This window comes from Coturnix japonica, chromosome 2 (assembly GCF_054131305.1).
Source record: "Coturnix japonica strain WE chromosome 2, WE-NBRP24, whole genome shotgun sequence".
Classification (NCBI taxonomy): Eukaryota; Metazoa; Chordata; class Aves; order Galliformes; family Phasianidae; genus Coturnix; species Coturnix japonica.
Genome location: NC_140664.1, coordinates 12,793,986 through 12,812,496, shown reverse-complemented (window position 1 = coordinate 12,812,496; position 18,511 = coordinate 12,793,986). Strand labels below are relative to the sequence as shown.

General features: G+C 44.2%; 1 protein-coding gene across 1 annotated transcript in view; it reads right to left on the bottom strand.

Moving 5' to 3' along the window:
* Positions 1-1,209: 1,209 nt before the first annotated feature.
* The window catches only part of EXT1 (exostosin glycosyltransferase 1), a 149,838-nt gene continuing 132,536 nt past the window's right edge, over positions 1,210-18,511 (bottom strand). The window contains exons 5-11 of the mRNA XM_015856181.3: positions 14,693-14,825; positions 13,302-13,420; positions 12,515-12,610; positions 9,730-9,819; positions 5,256-5,416; positions 4,103-4,274; positions 1,210-1,703 (exon numbers count right to left, since the gene is read on the bottom strand). Coding sequence (XP_015711667.2) covers positions 1,518-1,703; positions 4,103-4,274; positions 5,256-5,416; positions 9,730-9,819; positions 12,515-12,610; positions 13,302-13,420; positions 14,693-14,825 — 957 coding nt within the window. The 3' untranslated portion in view covers positions 1,210-1,517. The remainder of the gene's footprint in view (positions 1,704-4,102; positions 4,275-5,255; positions 5,417-9,729; positions 9,820-12,514; positions 12,611-13,301; positions 13,421-14,692; positions 14,826-18,511) is intronic.

Genomic DNA, 18,511 nt, shown 5'->3' with positions numbered 1-18,511 from the left:
AGCCTGACCTTGTATGTCCCCAGGAATGGGACGTATGCTACATCTCTGGGCCACTTGTTCCAGTGCCTAACCATCTGTAGTGTAAAGACATTCTCCATCTACTCTTCATCCCTGCTATACAACAGCCTGATGCTGAGGAATGAGGTATAGAAAGGCTTGCTGGTCCTTGCTGGGCACCCTCACTATATGCTTTTGCTCTTGGGGTGGTTATCACTACAGAACACTCCAATCCACCTCAGAGAGATGCGAGACTGTGAAATGTTTTTAAAGTGCTTGTTGTTTTAGCAAACCATCACAGCACATTCCTGACCCTTTGTTTTCACTCTTCACTTGAGAAAACACATAAACAAGCAAAGAGTTACAGAAAAGTAAACAATTGAGATATTCCAACTTAAAAAATGCTTCCATCGGAAATGATAAAACCACATTGGAGAGTGAGCTATGCCGGTACTCCCAAGGCAGGCTTCGGCCCAAGTTACCCTGCCTCATGCAAGCCCGAGACAACCTGCTGCTGCCAGCACTGATCTCTGACAACACGTTTCACTTCAGGTGCAGAAATCCAGGAGGGAATTTCTCCAACTATTTGCACTTCCAAAAAATGAAAGAAGAAAACAACAACAACAACAAAAAAGAAGAGAGAGCGAGAAGCCCACGGTTTGATTCCATATAAAACACTTTGTTACAGGCTGAATTCCTGCACTGCAAGAACTAACATGCTCCCTTTTTGCACCAACAGCCCTTCTGCCCTCCAAACGGAGCTATTTCTGGAGACTCAGTGGCTGCTTCGGCCGTGGGACAAGGCCTTGCTGCGAGCAACTTGGTGCTCTTGTGTGCATGAAGGCCTTGCTGCCATGCTGCTCCTGGCATGGCTGCTCCTCTCCCTGCCCAAAGCCAGGCCTCAGCCAGCAGGAACGACACACACTGCAGGCTCTCTGGTTTTCCACCCATCCAAAGGAGGTCTCCCATAGTGGCCACAACCAGCTTGTGGAAAACGAAGAAAAGAAATATTACAAAAATCAGCAGCTAAGGAGAAACATAATACTTCATTTCTGTCCTGCTTGTGCTCAATTTGTTTCTGAACCTGCTGCATTTTCTCCCTGTGAGATTCAAGCATTTAACGTTGCAGGGGAAAATGAATGTAAATTGCTATGACAATCAAACGCATGAAAGGAAGAAATGGCAGCTTTGAAATATTCACAACCAACACAATTTTGATTAAAGAAAGAACTCTGTTTTTAATAGGTGTTTTTTTTTTTTGTTTTTGTTTTTTTTTTTATCATTAAAAAAGTTTAAACCTGCATAGCAATCATTTCAAAAATAATTATTTAATGTTCCATAATGAAACTGTACACAACCTAGTCATGAGCGACAGGCCTGCCGGGCAGGAAGCAGTCCGGAGCCGCGCACCGCAGGGTGCCGCTCGCCATGTCCGAGTGTGGCCGGGCTCGGCACAGTCCGGCTCCATGTGCCGGCGGCCATGTGGGGCTGGGGCAGCTCGGCCCCCTGGGCAGCGCTCCTCAGAGTCGTTCAATGTCTCGGTATTTCTTCCTCAGGATGGAGACCTGGTCTTTAAAGAGGACAGGGTCGAGCCTCATCTGAGAGTGGATCAGCGGCATATAGCCAAACCAGCTGGCAAAAGTGTTCATGCAGCTCTGCCGTTGGGCGAAGTGGTCGGGGTCGGCCCAGCGTGAGGCCCGGGATGTCTGTGTGGAGAGGAGCAGAAGTTAAACAGAGGCTGGGAGACAACAAAATGGCAGCAGAGGGTGGGCGCCTCAGCCAGGGAGACACAGCATCATGCAGCTGCAAAAGGGCTTGGTAGCTCTCCTGCTACCGAGGTGACACTCCTCGGCAGGCCTCCCATCTCCTGCCAGCACACTGCCTCACCCCATCTCACTATGTTTTGGGAGAGAGCAAGGCATTAAAAATCACAGAGAGAGGAAAGGAGAGGAGAGGAGAGGAGAGGAGAGGAGAGGAGAGGAGAGGAGAGGAGGGGAGAGGAGAGGAGGGGAGGGGAGGGGAGGGGAGGGGAGGGGAGGGGAGGGGAGGGGAGGGGAGGGGAGGGGAGGGGAGGGGAGGGGAGGGGAGGGGAGGGGAGGGGAGGGGAGGGGAGGGGAGGGGAGGGGAGGGGAGGGGAGGGGAGGGGAGGGGAGGGGAGGGGAGGGGAGGGGAGGGGAGGGGAGGGGAGGGGAGGGGAGGGGAGGGGAGGGGAGGGGAGGGGAGGGGAGGGGAGGGGAGGGGAGGGGAGGGGAGGGGAGGGGAGGGGAGGGGAGGGGAGGGGAGGGGAGGGGAGGGGAGAGGAGAGGAGAGGAGAGGAGAGGAGAGGAGAGGAGAGGAGAGGAGAGGAGAGGAGAGGAGAGGAGAGGAGAGGAGAGGAGAGGAGAGGAGAGGAGAGGAGAGGAGAGGAGAGGAGAGGAGAGGAGAGGAGAGGAGAGGAGAGGAGAGGAGAGGAGAGGAGAGGAGAGGAGAGGAGAGGAGAGGAGAGGAGAGGAGAGGAGAGGAGAGGAGAGGAGAGGAGAGGAGAGGAGAGGAGAGGAGAGGAGAGGAGAGGAGAGGAGAGGAGAGGAGAGGAGAGGAGAGGAGAGGAGAGGAGAGGAGAGGAGAGGAGAGGAGAGGAGAGGAGAGGAAAAGGGGGAGGAAAGGTTAAGTGAGAAAGGGAAAGGGAACAGGAGAGGAAAGGAAGGAGAAGAGGAAAGGAAAAAAAGACCTGTAGAAATTGATATGTATTTCACGTGGATCATAACTAAGGTCAATTGAAGTCCATACATGCCTAACATTACTTGTTTGCAAATGTCCAGCAGGGAAAAACAGAGTGCTTCCACAAAGCTCACCCGTTCAGACCAGTGTGGAAGACAGTACTGTTTTATAGACAGAGAAAATAAATGGAAGTTCCACATGATATCACGATAAACTCTGATGTGAGAAAAAGACCACAGATTGCATATATGTACAATTCTATGCACTAATTTTCCAAAGTTGGGGACAGCTATAATTCCAATGAAAGTCTATGGAAACTCAGCATCTCTGAGAAAACATGACCTAGCAGCTTGAATGCAACTATTGTTCTCTATCTTAGACTACGTGTATGAAAACAATAGAGCTATTATTTAAGGGAGGCTATAAATGCTGTGAAACTGCTCCTTTTTGTTTTGTGTCACTTCTCATGCATCTCTACAGCACTTACGTTTCTACTACACGTTAAAAATAAATAAAAATTCATAAGCTCAAAGTTTGTTAATTAAAATGTGAAGAAACTGATAAAGTCAGAGAACCGCCAAAGGATTGTTGTATCAGACTTAATCTTTATCCAAGGCCTGTCCGGTTCAGCACAAGAGGTAGCTTATTATGTGCATCGATTACGGACTCTTGATTATCCAGAGTCACTAAAGGCAAGCTAAAGCTTGTTGCTAGAGGATTATAGCAGACATTTTGGTCATTAGCAATGAATTTCCATATGACTATTAATCTCTGTCACAACACTGAGTTTATGTTAATTTTTTATTTGTCTTTCAAGGAATTATGAACATAGTCCATTACATTTCCCAAAGCTGCACGAACAACTTGTCTTTAGGAGAGAGTTATAGTTCATGGATGATTCAAGCTACCCACACTTAAAAAAGAAAAATGATTGTTCAGCCCTTGCCAAACAGCCAAAGAACATTGCTGTGCAGTGGCACACAGATAATGGATTCTACAAAGTGGCATGGCCACTCTCCTGCCAAAGATACAGCAATGCTAATAGGAGAAAATGTGAAGGGAAAAAGAAAGCCTCTTCATTCTTCCTGACCCCTCCTCCCCATAGCAAACCTGGAAGTATTGATAATAGACATGGTGGCAGTGCAGATAGGAGATTATTTAGGACTTGTTACTGTTTGGGATCTCTATGAGCAACATAGTGTAAGAAATTATGAATCAGGTGAGCCTGCCAGTACTTCTGGATTTTCTTTCATTATACTAAGAAAATCTATAGTCTTCTTACAGCTCTGCCAAGCTAAAAACTGCAAGAAATAGCCATAATGTTATTCGTTCTGTAAGTCTAATGTGGAATTCAAAATGTTAAATTATTAATACATCCCAACAGCTAAAATATGCTATGGATACATACCTGTCCCATCATGGTCTCTTTATACTGTTTTTTCTGTGTTACTTTGATTGGAGGCAATTTTGTCACAGCCGACACCAAAAAGTTCATTAGAATGTCCTCACAATTGGCCAGTTGGTCCACCATATTCTTTAGGCTGGCAGGCAGGTAATGAGTGTACAGGTAGTGATAATATCTAAAAAGTAACAGTAGGGTTATTAAGAGAAGCCACTGGGCTTTCAGGGATTATGAATTCCAACTGAAGCAGAAATTTTGTCCTCTGCTCTGCATACACCAGATCTGTTCTTCAGTCTGTTCTTCAGTCCTCTAACAGGAAGGGAGAACTGGTTAGTACCTCACCTACCCACACCAGAACTGTAAACTGCATTAATTGAGGAACAAAAGATACAGCTTTTTAAAGAAGAATGGGTTAAAAGAAATAATGCAGACCTATGTATCAAGAAGAAGGACAAAGAGCACTCCTATTGCTATACTGTAGTAGCCAATACTGATGAATTTATCCCCCACCTTTCTTTTCAAAACTGCTCAGTCACAGAAAACTTCATTATATCAGCCTTCTACTGTCCTCACTGTTCAAATTATTCTTTGGACCTCATGTCATTCCCTATGGTCAGTCTTCTCCTCTGCTGGGATTTGGAATAGGTACTGAAGAACATGTTGACTTTTTCCTAGCATCTAGAGATGCCTTTGGTCTGCGGAAGTTCTAACAGGGTTTTCCTCCAATATGCTGCAATATACTGGCCTATGGCATGTTCACTGCACTGTTTTTTAGAGTAGCCAGAAGACTTTGCAGACTGCAGCTGTCAGCCAACACATATCCAGTGCTGGTCTGGAAGTAAACTCCTTTCTGCTATGCTACAGGCCATTCAGTCGAGCAGCTTAATGAATTTGGGAACTCTTTGAAGTGCGTAATTCCTGATGTTAAAAAGAGCAGTCCGACCGCCTCAAAATACAAGTGACTTCAAAGAGACCCAACAAGCGCAATAATGATTACCAGATCCCCAGAGCTAAACTGAGAACTTAAATTATTACCCCATAAAAAGTAGACCCATTTATTATCTTCCCATTTTTTCCCCTCCCCGGAAGAATGCCTTTCATTCCCCACTACCGCTTTGTTTCATACGCAAGGACAACAGCTGATGCTTTGGGTTCTTACTTGTGGTAAATAGCAGCTCCTGTCAATACCATGGAATAGTCATTAGTCCACTTGGAGGTATAGCCCCACCTCTCCTTAGTGTTGTCCCAGAAGTGACTGCGAGCAGGGTACCCCACAATCCTCTCTGGAAAACTCTGCCAAACTGTAAAGGCAAAATCCACCTGCAGACAAAGACATAGGCCAAATCAACACCAAAACTGTTTCAATAAATGTCAACAAAACAAAATATTACCTTGCCACTAATTCATAATTCAAAATCTTGGAACTGTTGCAAAACATTAATTCTATGTATTCATCAGTAAATTAAACTGACTGCTTGACATTTTGCCCTATAATTATGCACATTCTAATGGTTTCTATTAAGGGGAGTCTAGAGCATCACAGCATTGCATTAACATTTTCAAGCTTGCCCTTTACATATGAAACCTTTTCAAGTTACAGAAAGAACTGGTGTAGGTGCGTGCATTTATACGAGCACTGCTCCAAAAGTAATGCCTCCCATCTTATGTTGTTGGCCCATGAAGCTGGAGGTGGATATTGGTGGTATGGTGGTAGAGTCTGAACCTTGCAATCCAATATTCCATTCCCTATTGTTGTCATGCTGCAGATGGCAGCAGAGGGGCAGTCTGACAAAATGACAGGAATATGAACTGTCAGATTCAACATTAGGAAAAATTTCTTCTTCAAAACTCTGTTTAGGCACTGAAATAAGCTGCCCAGGATGGTGGTTGAGTCACCGACCCTGGAACTGTTCAAGAAATATTTAGATGTTGTACTACTGGACATGGTTTAGTGGGAAATACTGGTGGTAGGTGGACAGTAGGACTGGATGATCTTGGAGGCCTTTTCAGACCTTGGCTATTCTATGAAAACGGTGTTTGATACAGAAGTGCATATGAAACAAAGGTGTGGAACTGAATTCCTCCATGTAGAAAAAATGGCACCCACTGATATTCGTCAACACTTGCTGAATACTTATGAATATCAGAAGGTGGATGTCAGCACAGTGAGGTGGTGTGTGGTGAAATTCAGAACACTGATGTGAAAGACAAGCCACATTCTGGACAAAATGTGTCTTGATTGGCTCCTCCACATGAACTGGCAGATTACAACCAGGGAACTGTGTACAGGGCTGAATACTGGCTTCAATGCATTGGAAACAATGGTGACAAAGTTGGAATGTCATAAAGTTAGTGCCATGTGAGTCCCTGAAATGATCACACCCTACCACACCCAGCATATAGTCAGGATTTGGTGCCTCCTGACTTTCACCTGTTCAGTCTGATGAAAGGTGGATTGCACAGGCAACATTTTCTCATCAACAACACTGTCACATTGGAAAATCAGGAATCAAATACCTTAAATTATAGGGGTGGCTTGGTGAGATTAAAACAAGCAATCAATGTGGATTTCTTTTATTTTTTTCCACCTGTTTTGAGCCTTTAAGGCACTTAGAGGTGGTACCTTTAAGATTGTATGTATGACCACAAGGGTTAAAAAAATAGCTTAATAAAAGCAGAGATAGATTCCACGGTAGTTAAGTGGCTTTAGGAGTCTGTGCTTTAAGAAACAGATTTTACTGTATAAATCACAAGAAGATATTAAATGCTGACATAGAGTTTCTTTCATTTATTTATTTATCTCACTGAAACTACCTTAGTAATTCAAATATTAGACAACTGAAAGGTTGATACGGGATTGCTGCCCTGGAATCCCACCAAACAAATACCAGCTGTAAGAGAAAAGGGATGGTCGGGGTAGTTTGCAGAAGGCTCAACAGCATTTCATTTGAAAGGCACTTGGTAAAAACACATATGGAAAATTTTTTCTCATGTTCAAGTTGGTTGTCAGTCCTGTCACTTCAGCTTGGAGCTCCAGATAGATTAAAATTTTAACAGATAAAGGCAATTCTAATTGTCTTATTCAAAACCAAGTGAAAGAGAGACTTGTTTCTGCATTGCATAGTTCCCTCTGTTCCAGAGGGACTTAAAACCTTGCTCAAAAATGCTTGGAAAACCTTTCAAGAACACAGCCAAATCAAGGGGGTAGAGGTTAGACAAAGAATAGCTGCAATGAGAACAGTCACATTTTGTGTGATTATTGTCAGACTTCCCTCATTTACAAGCACTTCGTGAAACAGAAGAGTCACACATGTACTGGAGCACAACTAAGGACTGGGTACTTTCTTTCAAGTTGTTTCAAGGAATCTGAGGCCAACTAGAAAGACAATGTGCACAAGCCAGTTATCATTTTGATAGTTCTGATCTCAACCAAATCAGTACCACATGAAAGTGCTAAAGGTCTTTTTCCCTGTAAAGGCTCTGTCCTATAAAGCCTGACATCTGTTTTCTTTCAAGACGTTTGAGAATCGCAAACTTAAATAAAAAAGCAGCAGTGCTCGGTGTCTTCACTCACATATTCAAGTACCTGCCTGTGTACCCACTAAACCAACCATCCTAACACAAAAAAACAAACCCAAACCTGTCCTTATCCTGTGTAATTTTGCCGCACTGATACTCAGCTGATCAGCAGGAAAAGCCAATCCGGCTGCCAGTCTCTTAAATCCCTGCATCATTCCTAACTCATGCTGATTTCTAATTACTTCCCACACAAACATCCCCCTGTGCACATGACAGAGCTCTTCTCAAGAGGGCAACCACAGGCTGCTCTGCTGCTAAGGGGAAACTGTTACTCCACAAGACCTGGACAGGGCAGAAGATGCATCTGGCAACTGCTCCTCCCAGCAGGAATGCGATCTTGTTTGACCAATTGCTTCTTCTGGTCCCTGAAGCTTTGCCACAATGACCACCCATGAGCAGCCAGTTCTGAGGGAAGTTTCATACCACACGCTTCATGTCAGTGTTTCAAACAGGCTGTTTCTTTGTGTAAGCTACATGATGAGAAGTGAAAGAGTACAAAGAGCCCAGTTCTTCTCAGAGAGCCACCAAAAGCACAGGGGCAGGAGGCTCAGAGCCAAAACCTACCATGCAAACATGCAGTACCGTGCTTATAGGAGGGAAGAATCCCCCCAAAAACGCATACGTTATTTCACACAACAACAAATATTTGCATTTCAAAATATTCACTGTAAAATACGGCCAAGTCAAATGAGAAACACTTTGTTTCACATGCACTCCAGAAGCCCAAATGACTACAAAGTAAGAATGATGATAAATACTAGCCAAAAAAATGAAGTCCCAAATCCTCCTGCAATCCACAGGTTGGACTGTTGTACCTACCACTTCAGTACAATGAACCGTGGCAGGTTTGACCAGGAGCAGCTGAGACAGCTCCCTTCATCCTGAACAAAAAGCTGCTTAGGATCTCCAGCACCAGGACAAAGGTCTTATTTTTTCATTTTGGTGTTTAGGATTTGTCAGCTGTGCACAGCTTTGCACATAAATGACTTGGGAGCAGCTGTACTCTTCCTCATTTTGCAGGAGCAACCAGGATGTAACCTTGCTATCACATAGGTTCAATGCCATTTGAAAAGCAGAAGAGGGCTACCACAGCTCCTTCTGAAGCAGCTTAACCACGGCACAAGAAAACCATACTGGGGAGAACAATTGCAATCTCATCCACTTAGAACAAATTCAGTGACATCTTCAGGTAACAGCAGTGACTGGTGGCTAACGTTAGGCATTTCCTCACTAGCAGCAATTATATCAGTGAAAAGTCCACATCACCGACAAAGGAAGCACTATTTATAAAGGTGAAATGAGGAGAACGGAATAACGACGGACATGAGGGGAAAAAAAAAGGGAAAACAAAAGAAAATCAATTTTTTCAAGCTATTCCCTGGCCGTCATTAATAATGTATTTCCCAAATATTGCACTCTATATAAACTGTCATCGGTTTCCCCTGTGGTTCTCAGGAAGAGGTTCCAGAAATCAATACTCATCCCAGTTGTAAAAATTGCTTTTCTACAGTATTTTTCTTTCTTAGCGCTATCTTCCTCTTAGCACAAACACTCCAACACCTCAACTAGCAAAGATCTCCAGCTTTAAGGGAAGACACAACAGTCAGCAAGAAAACAGTCCCCAGCAAATGCTGTATTAGATGGCAACGCTCTCTTTTGGAGCAACAGCAATCCACTGCTGATGACACCCCTTCTTTCCCCACCTACATCCTACTGGTAGCACAGGGGGGAAAAAAACCTACCCTAATCAGAAAAGTGAGAACAGAGTATTAAAGTCGACTGCTCTTGGCTGCCTACACCCGCCCGCAGCTATGTTACTAAAATAATAAAGAACGGAAGAACCATATGCTAATGACGAGCCAATTAACCGAGGTGAAAAGCTCTTCTGATGGCAGTCAGTGGCAGGGTTTCTGAAACAAGTGAAAAACAGAAAATCTGAGGAGTATCACAGGAAACCTCTTAACATTTGGCCACTGGCAAGAGAAGAGCCTATCTGCTGTGCTCAGGATCGGCCAAGGAGCAAGGCAGATTCTCCAGATGTCAGAGGCCCTTACCTCAGTGGTCGAAAGCACGGTGTCCTCATCCAGGCTTAGCACTGCATCTGTCACTATGTTGTCGTAGGGTAGGAAGCGACTGCTCATAACCTGTGGGTATCCAAGACAGGTAAAGAGAAGAAAAAAAATCACTTAAAGGACTAATTTCCCTGGGAAATACTCCATTTCATTCCTCACTCCTATGGCCTTTCATCTGAGGCACATTGCATGTCTGTCTGACAGAAAGGACAACTCAGCTCATGAGGGAAAGACTGTCATTTTTGTCACCCCAGCAGTCAGTTTACACCCTCTAGTTGAGGAGTAATTTCTGTACAGATCTCTTTCTTTCGAGTAGGCTGCCTTCCTTATGTGACAAACTGTCATGGTCCACACTGAGAATTAGATGTACCAGAGCTTCCCTGGAAGCTAGGACTGTACCTCTGCCCTCCCATGGGATGTGAGGCTTAGAGCCAACAAAGTGCTGACAAAAATTCTATAGCACTCATAAAGTTACAGCTAGGAAGCCAAGAAGTACAGGTTGTGTGTGGAGGAAATTATGCTGCCAGGACTCTACCCCTGTAAGTGGCACAGCTGTATCTCCAGGCTGCATCAATAGGGAGCTGCTGCCATGAGATGCAATGCAATCTATCCAAAAAGGAGAGTATACTAAGGAACGTGATAATCTGTTGGGCTTCGTTTGCAGCAAGAATTATGCTGTCAGTGTAGCATTTCTAAAAGTCACATTTTTAAGCTATAAATGTATGAAATCCATGTTTTCTTTTAAAGTATGGCAGGATAGTTCTCACAGCAACAGGAAATGGATGGGAAAGTGAAATAAAAAAGATAACAGCAAGAGATGAGAATCCATACGGTTTCTTTACAAGACTAATTAGCACCTTCTGAGAACTGATGAGTGGTAATAAGGACACGACGCTATTTGTTTCCCTCATTTGCTAAGAAAAATAGCCTGGGTAGATAATAGACTTCCTTTCAAGCTTATTATGCCAAGAAATCACTACAAAAAGCAGGCCTGCTTAGGGGAGATCACTTTCTGGAAACAAGGACATAGGAGTTTTTCATGTAGATCACTATGGACACAGCCAGTTCTGTGTCCCTTGCAGCCTGTTCAGAAGCAAGACCCTAAATCTATGCCTCAAATCAGAGAGAGCTCTGCCTCCATGTTCAGGAGGTTCACAGTGTCTGTTTGAAGAGCATCTCTTCACTGCTGTGATGGTCCTCACTCCAGGGAGGCCATGGCTGTGAGGGAGAGGTGAGCTGGCAGGTGTTGGTAGTTTTTGCTTTGCTTATGTGGAAGCAGAAGACCAAGGTCCTCACCCTATTCATTTATAGACCACAGAAAACAGTCAGAATTACCCAGATGTTTTTTTTAGGTAGTTAAAATTCCCTGTTGTAAAACGACTGTGATAATACATCTTGATTTCAAGGATGGGAATGCAGGTTAGGTAAAGGCAGACCGCAGTGATCCCCTGCACGTAGTGACTGTGCCTGCCAGTACACTTCAGTTAAGTCTGAAGATGAAAAAAACCAGCTCCTTTGTACAACCTTTGAACTGGACAGCTCTGGCGCTGCACACTTTGTCCAAACAAGCAGCTTTTCTGCAAGAGGAGCCATTGGCGTACGTTGGGATATTACAGAGATGAGACTGTCCACTATAAACACACCTTTGTGTACTCAGGAGACTCATTTGTAATCTAAACAGTGCCCGGGCCAATTTCTACAAATGCAGAGGAATCGGTCAGAGGTTTCCTCTTCTATCTCACCTCTGTGAGCCTTCCAGAAAGGACGAAAAAATGTGCAGCGTTCCAAAGGCTGAGAAATCACTACAGCCTTTCTCAGTCCTGGAGCAACTCTCCTGATACATATATATGGTTAGCTTAAAGGCACAAGCCATTAGATGAAAACTTTGCAGGGCCCTTGCTCTCCCCTTCTCAAGGTGACTGGGGCAAAAGACTAAAGATAGGACTATGAAATCTCAATAGGATTGTACAGCCAAAGCAGCTGAAAGTTCTGTTTGCAAACACAGAGCTTGAGAGCCAGATGTTAAGGTGGCAGAGGGGACCAGCACACGTGCGTCAGTCAGAGCCCAGGAGCCCACAGAAGCAGCCCTGCTTCTCTCAGGCCTGACTCTGGAGAGGAATCATCCACTTCAGTGTGGATATTTAAAAGAAGCCTCTTTTCTCCTTTAGGTGCTGTCTGATTCAGCTTTGTGGAATTGCAAGCAAACAAGTCTGTTGCACAGCAGGAGATGACACAGTGGTTTTATTTCCAAGAAAGCGACTCTTTTCCCTTCCTTTATTTCATAGTGGGATCCCTGCGCTGACAGAACTATCCTACAGGGCCATGAAAGAAGGTACTTTCTAAGGCGGGTTAGCACTATTCACTCTCATCTCTTCCTCTGTTTTTGAGTCTGTAGCTGATCACCAAGCCTTGCCTCTGACTGCTAAAACCCAGTGAATCCAGCTGCATCACCGCTTCCATGCACCTGCAGGGAGGCAGAAATCTCCGAAGACAAGGTCAGAACCACCCACTCTCAGGACCACATTTCAAAATAGGGCCCCACCTGTGAATCTCAGGTTGCTGGCACTGATTGCCATGCTGAGGATTTCTGAGAGCATGGGCCATGTGCATGAAATATGACTCTGTGACCAAGCTGACACAAGGGGCCAAGGAAACGGACTGTCACATAGTTGGGAACTACAAAGCTTTCATCAAAGCAGTTGGAAAAACAAATGAGGGTCCCCTCAGAGAAAATATGCAATCTTTTATGATACTTCTGTCCACTTACCTTGCTCTCTCCTTCAATGACTATGACAGGCACAGAAGTGGCAGGCCAGCGGTGTTTGGCTGGGAGGGGTTTATCACAATTCCATAAAACAATAATCTGAAAGAGAATATTGGACCACGATCAGATACTGTTTGTTGCAATGCAGTCCAAGCTGTACAGACTCAGATCTCCAGACTTTGAATGTCCAGACTAACAAGAACCATACAAATCTGTATAAAAACAACACTTCCTGCAGTAATTTTATTCATCCTGACTATATACATCCTCTTAAGTAAATACAATCTGAACAAGACTCAGGAAGTCTCAGTTTAATCCAGGTCACATAGATGTCACTGTTTTACTTTGGTTAAAATACTTGTGATTCTCCACTGCAAGAGGGTGCTCCCACTGAACTCCCTGAGGTTTCTTTAAGGGAAGCCAGAATCTTGGCACTGCACTAAGAGCCACAGTAGCAGGAAAGGTAATCATGCAGAGACTCTTGAGACACAGACATCCTTTTGCAGTTTGCAGCATACAAAAACCCGATCTTCAAAGTGCAGTCATTGTTCTACCTGTCTCCTGAAACAAAGGGGTTTCATTAGTGTCTCTGTTCCAACCACATTATACTCAGAACTTTTGTTTCCCATGCATGCAGGTCACAGACACTAGACATCTCAGAAAAAGGAAACATGAGAACAGAAACAAGGGTTTGGAAGTAGACTGAGAAGACCTGAAATCAATAGGCTCTATGCTCCTGGGACACTAGTTCTGTCTCCAGTGTAACTGACAGTCAAACAGTGCTGCTTACCTGTGCACAGTACTGGGACTTGGCTACAGCAACCAGGAGTTTCAGCACAGGCTGAGATTGGGAAACCAGAGGAGTTACTGCATGGATAACGGCAGTGAATGTGGGGAGAGGCTTCAGACCTGAAGCAAACAGATATGCATTCAGTAAAGACAAAATTGCCCTATTTAGTAGAGATTAAAGGACTTGGAGATGGTAAAACAACCCATGCTTAATGCAAACCTTCCAAATCTTTTAGGTCATCTCTTTAAGTCATGGATCAGAGATGACACTTCACTTTACCTCCCACCTCTTCTGAAACAGCTGACTCCAATGCAATTACTGCCTCCTCTTGTTATTTCCACAGATGTGCTGTGATCTTTCCTTCCTCCAGTTTGCCCCACAGGTAATACCCAGTTTGCTCAACTGGGTATTTTCTTTTTTGACACTCGCTGCCTAGTTTTGCTGCCTGGCTCTGGATACTTCCTACAGATACATTTCCAGAACTATGTTCTGTTTCCTCAGTTCTATTACAGCCCCTGTAAGGCTTTTGCTCTTTCTGGATCAATCCCATCCACGTGCATCTTCAGTTACCTCCTGAGCTGATAAGTCTGTTTACATCCTTGCTTTTCAATTCTGATATTTTTGTCTTGCTGTGCTTTACTTTCCTGCCTGAAATAACAGGTCGTACTGGCTTCTGCCCTTCAAAACTGCTCTCAGTCTTAACTACATTCATCTGTGTGGGGTCATAGTCACTTTTCATTAAAATTCCCACAGAAACCTCCTTCTCCTTCTTTATCAGTTATCTTTATGGTAACTGTGAATTTTTAGCAGGTGGGCAGCACAGAACCACATAAGTGGGATGGCACAGCCTGAGCCAAAAGTGGAAGCAGTCTCATAAGCAGGATCACTTCAGACTGCAGTCACATTCCCCCACAGAATTCCTCACTGAATCTGTTTCAGAAAAAGCCCCAGACCTAACTCCTATTCATTCCTTCTACTGGAATCCATGAGAGGACACGCAATGTGGAGAATAAATCCATACCAACTATGCACTCCAATTATAAGTGTCATGGGTAAATTACCACTTTTCCAATTTGCCAAGCACAAATAAACAAAGTAAGCAAAAAAAACTATCCCTCTTATGTCCCCTTGGGCCACGAATGGGTCAGTAACTGAGGCATTAATTACTGGCAACTGAAAAGTATGAAGGGACCCGATTTTTTTAGGAATAATATTTGCAAGCGAGAGGCACAAGATGCATGTTGATGAGTCAGAGACGTTCCAGTCTGCAGTGAGCAGGGAACGGAAACAGAAATCATTAACTAGAAATGAATGGTAAGTCACCTGGCACATCCTATTCAAGAATCAACGATATTCCAAATACCACTGCAGTGTAGGAAGAGTTCACTCACCGAGATTAGCATAGTAGTAAGGAAAATCTCCCAGATATGAAGAATACTGTGGCAGTACAAATAACCCTCCAGGATGTTTGTTCCATATTAAGCTGTTACGTGATATGTGCTTAAATATTCTGTCCTGAATAATCTGGAAAACAAGAGAGGCAACAACTGTTAAACAGACTCTAATAGCCACTGGTAGAAGCTTCAAGGACTCCAAATGACTGGAATCATCATTCAGTTGGCAGAAAGTTGAGGCACACAAATTCTGAGACATTCCTGCTTAATATCTCTCAAAATGACATGGAACTGATACACTTCAGCACCACTCCAGCAGCTCATGCTTTGTTCAGTAGGCTTTGGAGCACCTCATTAGTTTCTGTGGACGTGGGGACCTTGCAATCACTGCATTCCGTATTTAAAGTCAATTGTTTCATCTATTAGAGTTAGTTAGGGGTAGTACACCTGATTAGTACATTGTCAGTTTTACTATCCAGAACTCACACAAGATAATTATTTTAGGATGGCATTACAAAGCCACGTATTATTTTGAGATAACAAGAGCATTCAAAACCACAAAGACTTTGGGCAAATCAAGCTGCACTAATTATTCATTTTTGCTTATTATAAAGGGTTATTAGTATTCAGATACATCACTGATTCTATGTCTCAGTTCTGCAACAGCTCCTTGTCTGAAAAAGATATTTTAGCAGCTCTGCTGCCTATCTTTGTGGAGGGCCACAAACAGAGATTCCCAGACTTTTAAGAGCAAACCAGTTGACTAGGTCACCTACTTTATCATCTGGAATACCATAGGCCACAAAAAATATACACGGACATATAATTAACGTGTATTTATAAAACTAATTGCAGCTACTTCAGATCAGCTGCCACTATGTAAGATCCAGTCTGGCTCTTACGCCAGCAAGAGCTTTCCCAAACGTGCCGCAAAGGCATAACAACATTCAGCAGTGGGAAGTTAAAACGAGACAAATTCAGCAGCCCAACAAGACACAATCTTCTAAGTGCAATCTGCTGTTGGGCCACACGTTCTTACAGATTTGCCTTCCTTCGAAACATGAGAGATTGGCAGGTCTGGCAACAGGATATTGAGAAGGGCTGGGGGATGCTGAAGGGAGAATCCTCTGCTAAGACAGCTAAGCAAGATTTCCTTGCCTCCTTCTGCAGCTCATCTTCTGGGATCTCCTAAGGAGATTTCACGGAATTGGTGGTTTATGTATTGCACAGGGCTCAAATGCCAACAACATGCTGGTTCTCACTGGCCGTAACCTGGGCTCATCTGGGTGAAGCCCTGTGGCTCTGAAGCTAATCTGATCCCTAGGTCCATTCTGGCCTTACAGTCTATGACACCAAAGAAGGTCTACACCTACAGCATAGGAGAAACAAAAGCAAGCCAGAAGACCTCAAATAACAAAAGGCAAAGAAAAGCAGCTGCTCCAATGTAAGCAATCTAGAAATCTCTGCAAACAGTTGAGTTCAAGGACACTTGGTGAGTACAGAACAGCAGATCAGACATCTCCCTGGAATTCCTGATTGCCGTAACAGAATAAATAAAATGAATAAATTAAAGCATTAGTTTTCTTGTGCTAGACAATCCACTGCTGGTGGCCATGTAAGTACAGTTAACTTGGGGCAAATGTCAGGCGTTTGTATGCTTGTCTTGATTTTGCCTACAGTCAACTAGCATTACTAACACGCAGCAATTTGCTGACATGTCCAAGTTAATTTAACTTATTTTTGTGCAGGAATAACAGACTTAATGACCATATTTCCATCACTGACAAGAGCGGATCTGGCTATTTGGAAAGTGAGGTGTATCAGTTGTCAGACCTCCTGCATGGTGGGGGCAGTGAGGGAAAAAAGAAATTGACTGCTGTTTCTCCATCTGCAAGTCATACCCCTGAACAAAGACAGAACCTAGAAAGCACGTTTTCGAGTGTTTACCACGAAGCCTAAATACTGCAGCTCCTTCCTCCTTTTTTCTCAGAACAGGGGCATAATCAGATAAGGGGAAGTCTGTGAATTTACATGGTCAGGAGGTTTTCGCAGACGGTGGAGATTTCCACTGAGCTGGTAGCCAACAAGGCTGCAGGGGAAACACATGGCTTGCATTCAGCCCTGCCTCAGCGCACCCAGAGCGTGAGCGGCTCTAACACAGAGCAGACCCTGATGGCACGCAGGGTATGCGGCCCTGGGTGCACTGCAAGGAATACAAATCTCCTGACCATGGGAGCTGGCCTGCACCATACATCACGGCTCACCAACAGGGAGTAATTTATCACACTCCTGGTCTACGTAAGAAATCTAGCTGTCTGCAGTGATAGAGGGGAGAAAAGGCAACTTGGCAGAAAGAGAGCAGAAGTGTATAAAAAAAAGATCACATGGGGGATCAATCAATTAGAATTCAGAGTGCACAGTATTACCCATGTAGCAGGGACAGACAGCCGCTATACAGTGTCTCCAATAGTGAGGCATGACAGGAAGTTTAATAAGAGAAGGAAGGTGTTATGAACTCTATTGAGATCTCCCCCCCCAGCTTTTCTTTTCTTTTTGAATTCATTACTAATCCAATATTTCTGTCTCCCTCACCTTCACATTTCAAGAAGTTCCCATACTACCTTAATCGCTGCCTCTTCCCCAGCCAAGCACCACACATTCCTTGTATGCCTTTTGTGCTGTGCCCTCCCCTCCTCTCTCCTCCTGAGCAGAGCTCTGAGCATGCTGCACAGGTACTTAGTTAGGTGTGTGTGTCTGGGGCTTGTTTTCACAGAAGAACAAGCTGAAAACGTGCAGATTCACTGGCACATCTGTGTGGATGGCACTGTTGCTGGAACAGACCCACATGAACACCCATCTCCTAACCCACACTATGTGGATGGCACCAGGCAGCTCCTCTGTGCCTGCAGTGGCTTATTGGCCAAGCACTTCAAACCTCCCATTTTGGGCAATGAGCCCTTTGGTTCAGGTTACTAAATGCTGTGAAAAGGTCAAGGACCTGAAGATGTGATCTCATGTTTCCACATGCGTCCAGGATACAAGGCAGGTATCCTTGTGGACACCTGAGCTGGTGAAGGCTTTTGCTACACTGATAACCACATATGTGGACATGGCACAGCACAGAAGGAAGCTGCAGGTATCATCAGAGCACTCTAACATCACAGTGTTACAAGAGAAGTTGGAAAACATCAGCTAGAAAAAAAATATTCTTGCTGGGAACTTAAAACTTAGGTTTTAAAAAGAGGATAATGCATTGCTTGCAGATTACTGACAGTAAAAATCACTCTCAGCTGTTTTATTCCTTTCCTAAGGAAAATTAACTCTGGACAAGTTAAAATGTGAAATGAGTATCTGTTCATACAAACAAAGCTCCTTGTAGCTGTCTTTTCAAATCTTAAGAATCTTGAATAAAACAAAACAAAACAAAACCCCAAAGCCCTCAAAGCAAAACCACCCTTGCAAACAAATGGAAAAACCCAGAAGATAACTTCAACACCAGGTGTACATTACTTGGTTCCATTAAATTAAACCTTGCAGGAAGATTTCTGTTTTTCTTTTCCTCTTTTTATTTTTTGCCTCTGAGCATGAACTCCAGCTTGCTGAATATCCAGCTGCCTGAGCTTTATTACAGGTGTTCCTGTCCCCTGAGCATCTACGTGGGTCACTGTTGTAGCTGGTCCAGGCAGACCTAAAATCACATCTGTGCGCACTGGAGCGTGATGTGATGGACTCCAAGGCCATGGGGGCTGCAGGTGACGTCCCTTGTGATCAGCCCAGCACAGGCAGGAGTGGGACAGTGAGGAGAGCTGTGCAGCC